This window comes from Nerophis ophidion, linkage group LG04, assembly GCF_033978795.1.
Source record: "Nerophis ophidion isolate RoL-2023_Sa linkage group LG04, RoL_Noph_v1.0, whole genome shotgun sequence".
Classification (NCBI taxonomy): Eukaryota; Metazoa; Chordata; class Actinopteri; order Syngnathiformes; family Syngnathidae; genus Nerophis; species Nerophis ophidion.
Window position 1 is genome coordinate 80788301 of NC_084614.1, and position 7682 is coordinate 80795982.

General features: G+C 40.4%; 1 protein-coding gene across 1 annotated transcript in view; it reads left to right on the forward strand.

Moving 5' to 3' along the window:
- The window catches only part of LOC133552016 (beta-2 adrenergic receptor-like), a 42370-nt gene that overhangs the window by 24794 nt on the left and 9894 nt on the right, over positions 1-7682 (forward strand). Inside the window, exons 2-3 of the mRNA XM_061899256.1 lie at positions 1554-1734; positions 7524-7682. The exon at positions 7524-7682 is cut by the window's right edge and continues 133 nt beyond it. Of these exons, the coding sequence (XP_061755240.1) occupies positions 1554-1734; positions 7524-7682 (340 nt within the window). The remainder of the gene's footprint in view (positions 1-1553; positions 1735-7523) is intronic.

Genomic DNA, 7682 nt, shown 5'->3' on the forward strand with positions numbered 1-7682 from the left:
ATTAGTACACCCGTTCATGTTATCATGCTAATGTTAGCATGCTACCATTTTAGGCTAGCACTATAGCTAATTGTATTAATTTCAACCTACAATTTGTTGGTTTTGATACTATTTACGACCTTGCACGCATGCTCGCTGTTCCCAACGTTAGCATGCTAATGCTTTATGCTATCATTTTAGCTAATTTAACGACTTTAAACCACAAAATAATGGCTTTTGGTACCTGGCGCCATCTTATAAGTACGCCGACCGTTCATTTCATCATGCTAACGTTAGCAAGCTAACATTCTATGCTAGCACTTTAGCTAATTTTATTAATTTCAACCGGTTTTGATACTTTTTGCGACCTTGCAAGTACGCTCGCTGTTCCCAACGTTCAATCAATCAATCAATCAATGAATGTTTATTTATATAGCCCTAAATCACAAGTGTCTCAAAGGGCTGCAAAACCACTACGACATCCTCGGAAGAACCCACATAACGTTAGCTATATGCTATCATTTTAGCTATTTTAATTAGTTTAAACCCCAAAATAATGTCTTTTGGTGCCTGGCGCCATCTTATTAGTACACCCGTTCATGTTATCATGCTAATGTTAGCATGCTACCATTTTAGGCTAGCACTATAGCTAATTGTATTAATTTCAACCTACAATTTGTTGGTTTTGATACTATTTACGACCTTGCACGCATGCTCGCTGTTCCCAACATTAGCATGCTAATGCTTTATGCTATCATTTTAGCTAATTTAAATACTTTAAACCACAAAATAATGGCTTTTGGTACCTGGCGCCATCTTATAAGTACGCCAACCGTTCATGTAATCATGTTAATGTTAGCATGCTAAAATTCTATGCTAGCACTTTAGCTAATTTTATTAATTTCAACCGGTTTTGATACTTTTTGCGACCTTGCAAGTACGCTCGCTGTTCCCAACGTTCAATCAATCAATCAATCAATCAATGTTTATTTACTGTATATAGCCCTAAATCACAAGTGTCTCAAAGGGCTGCACAACCACTACGACATCCTCGGAAGAACCCACATAACGTTAGCTATATGCTATCATTTTAGCTATTTCAATTAGTTTAAACCCTAAAATAATGTCTTTTGGTGCCTGGCGCCATCTTATTAGTACACCCGTTCATGTTATCATGCTAATGTTAGCATGCTACCATTTTAGGCTAGCACTATAGCTAATTGTATTAATTTCAACCTACAATTTGTAGGTTTTGATACTATTTACGAGCTTGCACGTATGCTCGTTGTTCCCAATGTTAGCATGCTAATGCTTTATGCTATCATTTTAGCTAATTTAAATACTTTAAACCACAAAATAATGGCTTTTGGTACCTGGCGCCATCTTATAAGTACGCCGACCGTTCATTTCATCATGCTAACGTTAGCATGCTAACATTTTATGCTAGCACTTTAGCTCATTTAATTCATTTCAACCAACAATTTGCCTGGAAATATTTTTAACAATATTGTATTATATCGTATAACATTACATAGACCGTTATATGGAATAAAAGATGCGTTTTATGTTTGTAGGTCACAGAGGTGACAGGGGTCCAAGAGGCCCTGAGCGTCCCGTCGTCACCGGCTAACCAATCAGACGCCAGCAACTCCTCAAAGCCGCCTGATTGGTCAGCTCCATCTTCAGAGTACAACGATGCCGAGGTGGTCCTGCTTGGCGCCGCCATGGCCATTCTGGTTGTGGCCATCGTCTCTGGTGAGTCTCCTTATGGACTGAAGCACAGGTTCAAACGTTGATTAAACAAGACAAGAAGCAAGGAATTAAACAGAGACAAAATTCAATTTAGCTCAATGAGGAGAAACACGTACATCTGCACCCTTTTAGAGTGTTCCACGCTCTGACGAAGGATTGCACGCCTTCTCTATTAGTTGGACTTTCCCTGATTACATGGCAACAGTTGTTTTTAAAGGGAGAAGGGGGGTTCAAACACTGATGACATTTATTAAAGAAGACAAGAAGCAAGGAATTAAACAGAGACAAAATTCAATTTAGCTCAATGAGGAGAAACACGTAAACCTGCACCCTTTTAGAGTGTTCCACGCTCTGACGAAGGATTGCACGCCTCCTATTTTATTTGGACTTTCCCTGATTACATGGCAACAGTTGTTTCTAAAGGGAGAAGGGGGGTTCAAACACTGATGACATTTATTAAACAAGACAAGAAGCAAGGAATTAAACAGAGACAAAATTCAATTTAGCTCAATGAGGAGAAACACATACGCCTGTACCCTTTTAGAGTGTTCCACGCTCTGACGAAGGATTGCACGCCTCCTCTATTAGTTGGACTTTCCCTGATTACATGGCAACAGTTGTTTCTAAAGCGTGAGGGGGGGTTCAAACACTGATGACAACTATTAAACAAGACAAGAAGCAAGGAATTAAACAGAGACAAAATTCAATTTAGCTCAATGAGGAGAAACACATACGCCTGTACCCTTGTAGAGTGTTCCACGCTCTGACGAATGCTTGCACGCCTCCTCTTTTATGTAGACTTTCCCTGATTACATGGCAACAGTTGTTTCTAAAGGGAGAAGGGGGGTTCAAACACTGATGACAACTATTAAACAAGACAAGAAGCAAGGAATTAAACAGAGACAAAATTCAATTTAGCTCAATGAGGAGAAACACATACACCTGCACCCTTTTAGAGTGTTCCACGCTCTGACGAATGATTGCACGCCTCCTCTTTTATGTAGACTTTCCCTGATTACATGGCAACAGTTGTTTCTAAAGGGAGAGTGGGGGTTCAAACACTGATGACATCTATTAAACAAGACAAGAAGCAAGGAATTAAACAGAGACAAAATTCAATTTAGCTCAATGAGGAGAAACACGTAAACCTGCACCCTTGTAGAGTGTTCCACGCTCTGACGAAGGATTGCATGCCTCCTCTTTTATTTGGACTTTCCCTGATTACATGGCAACAGCTGTTTCCAAGGGAAGGGGGTCGTAAACAGCCATCGCCTTTGGTTACAAAACAGTTCAAAGAAAAGGTCAGTTCAAAGAAGAGGTCGTAAAACAGTTCAAAGAAGAGGTGCCTGGGGGGGGGGGGGGGGGGAGACAGGTCTTGCTTCCTCTTCGCTTTGTAGTTCTCGGGTCAAAACAAAATCTTCCTGTGGATTATAATGGAAGAAAGAAACCGAACACCTCCATGTTGCTTCCCATCCTACACAGTGGAGTTTTACAAGCCTTCTTCTTGGTAGGGTCACAAAGTTTTGAGATTACTTAGATACAATTATTTTAACACGGATGAATGGATGAATGGATGGATGGACAATCAGACAGACGGAAGGATGGATGAATGGACAAAAGAAGGGACGGACTGATTGATGGATGGATGCACGGACAGACTGAGGGATGGATTGACCGATGGATGGTTGGATGAACGATGAACGAATTGATTGGTGAATGGATAGATGGATTGATTGAGGATAAATGGATTGACTTATTCTGCGATGAGGTGGCGACTTGTCCAGGGTGTACCCTGCCTTCCGCCCGATTGTAGCTGAGATAGGCGCCAGCGCCCCCCGCGACCCCGAAAGGGAATAAGCGGTAGAAAATGGATGGATGGATTGACTTATTGATTAATGATGTGTGAAATGATGGATGATATATATATAGATGAATGAATGAATTGATGGATGGATGAATGGACTGATTTATTGATTGAAGGATGAGATATGTGGATAAAGTAATCGATTTCTTGACTTATTGATAAATGTATCGATGAATGGATAGATAGCTAATCCATCAATGTATTGATTGATGAATGAATGAATTGATAGATCACGTGTGGATAAATGAATTGATTGTTTGATGAATGGAAGGATAGATCAATGGATTGATGATGAATTACTTGTTGGCTTACATGTGTATGGATGAATTGATTAATGAATGGATTGATTGGTTGTTGGATTAATGGATGAATTGATGAATGGATGGATGTATTGATTGATGGAATTATTGATTGGTGATCAATTGACTGTTTTATTAATGATGAATACATTAATGAAATACATATATATGAATTGATTGAGGAATGGACTGATGGATAAATGGATGAAAGGTGGATGAATGGATGCATAGATGAATGGACTGATTTATTGATTGAAGGATGAATGAGTTGATGGATGAGATGCGGATAAATTAAGCGATTGATTTATTGACTGATTGATGATAAATGGATTGATGAATAGATAGATAGATGAATGGGCTGATGTATTGATTGATGGATGAATGAATGGATAGATAATGTATGGATAAATGAATTTATTGTTTGATGAATGGATTGATGGATGAAAAGATCAATGGATTTATTTTATCAATGATGAATTAATTGCTGGCTTACATGTCTATGAATGAATTGATTAAAGAATGGATTGATTGATTGTTGGATTAATGGATGAATTGATGAATGGATAGATTGGTTGAAATTTTGATTGGTGATTTATTAATGATGAATAAATTAATGGAAGACATATAGATGAATTGATCGATTTAAGAATGCATTGATGGACAAATGGATGAATGGATGCAAAGATGAATGGGCTGATTTATTGATTGAAGGATGGATGAATGGATGAATTTATTTGAAGGATGAATGAGTGATGAGATACGGATAAATTAAGTGATTGATCTACTGACTGATTGATGATCAATGAAATGATGAATAGATAGATAGAAAGAATGGGCTGATGCATTGATTGATGGATGAATGAATGCATGAATGACATATGGATGAATTAATGTACTGTTTGATTAATGGATGGATGGACAGATTGATGGATTTATTTATCGATGATGAATTAATTGTTGGCTTACATGTTTATGGATGAATTGATTAATGAATGGATTGATTGCTTGTTGGATTAATGGATGAATTGATAGATGTATAGATTGATGGAATTATTTATTGGTGATTAATGGACTGATCTTTTTAATGATGAATAAATTAATGGAAGATATAAAGATAGATGAATGGATGCATGGATGATTGGACGGGTTTATTGATTGAAGGATGAATGAGTTGACGGATTAAGTGATTGATTTATTGACTGATTGATGAATGGATAGATAGATGGATGAATGGGCTGATGTATTGATTGATGGATGAATGGATGGATGGATGACGTATGGATAAATTAATTTATTGTTTGATGAATGGATGGTTGATGGATCAATGGATTTTTTTCATTGATGATGAGTTGATTGATGGATTGATTGATAACGCGTGACGTCACACATTGTGGAAAAAATGTTGGTCCAGCACCCTTTACAGCTAAAAGTCTCTTTTCATCGCATAATTACACAGTATTCTGGACGTCTGTGTTGCTGAATCTTTTGCAATTTGTTCGATTAATAATGGAGACGTCAAAGAAGAAAGATGTAGGTGGGAAGCGGTGTATTGCATCATTACACAGTATTCTGGACATCTGTGTTGCTGAATCTTTTGCAATTTGTCCGATTAATAATGGAGACGTCAAAGAAGAAAGATGTAGGTGGGAAGCGGCGTATTGCGGCCGCCTTTAGCAACACAAACACAGCCGGTGTTTCCTTGTTTACATTCCCGAAAGATGGCGATGAAGCTTTACTATGGAACAGAGCGGTCAAGCGAACATGGTTCCCTACCACATGTCAACCGGCAGGTTTCGGTGAGAAAATGGTGGTAATAAGTCGGCTCTTACCGTAGACATGAGCGGAGCTTGCGTCGTTCCTCGTTCACCTGTCAAAGAGGCAGCTGCAGACTCTCTTGCCTCCTCCCACCGACCGCCCCCGACCGTCGGATGCTTCCAACGTGGAAGAAGCATCGGCTGCCTTCGCCTCGTCGAGAAACGTGGCTTCCCTCGGAGACACTGGCGGTCACCACACCCGTGGCCACGCCCCTCTGACCTTCAGGTTGTACAGGTACTGTCAGAGTTATTTGTCGTTGAACCCCAAGATGCAGAGACGGAGGCAGGCATACAATATTAAAACATGATTTAATTAAAACTAAACAAGAACAAACAAAAAGCACGCACGTGGGCGGAATAACAAACTAAGGGAGCTAGCACTGGAAGCTAGAAAACAAAAAGGAACTTTAGCATGGAAGCTAGTGGATAGCAAACGGAAAAACTGGAAATAACTAATGCTAACAGAAACAGCTTACCGCTACGACGACCAGGACAAATTGTAGCATGACAGGTAGTAGCTGTAACAAAACGACAAGTAGCACGACAAGAGTGATATGTGGCAACGACCATACAACGATCCAGCAACTGACACAAGACAAAGCTGGTACAAATAGGAGCGGGCTGATTGGCAACAGGTGTGGCCTGGTGCCAATCAGCTGCAGCTGAGGAGGAACACAGCACTCAGGGAACAAGACAGGAAGCTGACAAAATAAGAGCACTAGACAGGAACTAAAGACAGCAGATACTAAATACAGACAAATGCAGAGGAAAAAACTAAAACATAGACAAACTGTCAGGGGAAAGCCTGGCTAAAAGTCGTCTCTTTTCATCGCATAATTACACAGTATTCTGGACTTCTGTGTTGCTGAATCTTTTGCAATTTGTTCAATTAATAATGGAGACGTCAAAGAAGAAAGATGTAGGTGGGAAGCGGTGTATTGCGGCTGCCTTTAGCAACACAAACACAGCCGGTGTTTCCTTGTTTACATTCCCGAAGGTGAAGCTTTACTATGGAACAGAGCGGTCAAGCGAACATGGTTCCCGACCACATGTCAACCGGCAGGTTTCGGTGAGAAAATTGTGCTAATAAATCGGCTCTTACCGTAGACATAAGCGGAGCTTGCGTCCTCCTGCAGCTGCGGACTATCTTACCTCCTCCCACCGGAGACACTGGCGGTCACCACAACCGTGGCCACACCCCTCCGACTTTCAGGTAGCATATAATCTCACTAAAACACTAGTAACACAATAAGCAGATAAGGGATTTTCCAGAATTATCCTAGTAAATTTGTCTAATAACATCTGAATCGCTCTGCAGTCTAGTTTTTTTTCTTCTAGTCCTTCACTCTCACTTTCCTCATCCACGAATCTTTCATCCTCGCTCAAATTAATGGGGAAATCGTCGCTTTCTCGGTCCGAATCGCTCTCGCTGCTGGTGGCCATGATTGTAAACAATGTTCAGATGTGAGGAGCTCCACAACCCGTGACGTCACGCGCACATCGTCTGCTACTTCCGGTACAGGCAAGGCTTTTTTATTAGCGACCAAAAGTTGCAAATTTTATCATCGATGTTCTCTACTAAATCCTTTCAGCAAAAATATGGCGAAATGATGAAGTATGACACATAGAATGGAGCTGCTATCCCCGTTTAAATAAGAACATCTCATTTCAGTAGGCCTTTAATGAATTGATGAATTGCTCGATGAATGAAGTGATGTATGGATGAATAGATGAATGTGCTCATTTATTGATTGATGATGAATTAATGGATGGATGATGGAGGTATGAATGCAATGATGGTCTGCTTGTGTCCAGGTAACGTGTTGGTGATCAGCGCCATCTTGCGCTCCCGCCGGCTGCAGACGGTCACCAACCTTTTCATCACCTCGCTGGCGGTGGCCGACCTCATCATGGGCGTGGCCGTGGTTCCGTTCGGGTCCGTCTACATCCTGCTGGGGTCCTGGCATTTCGGCA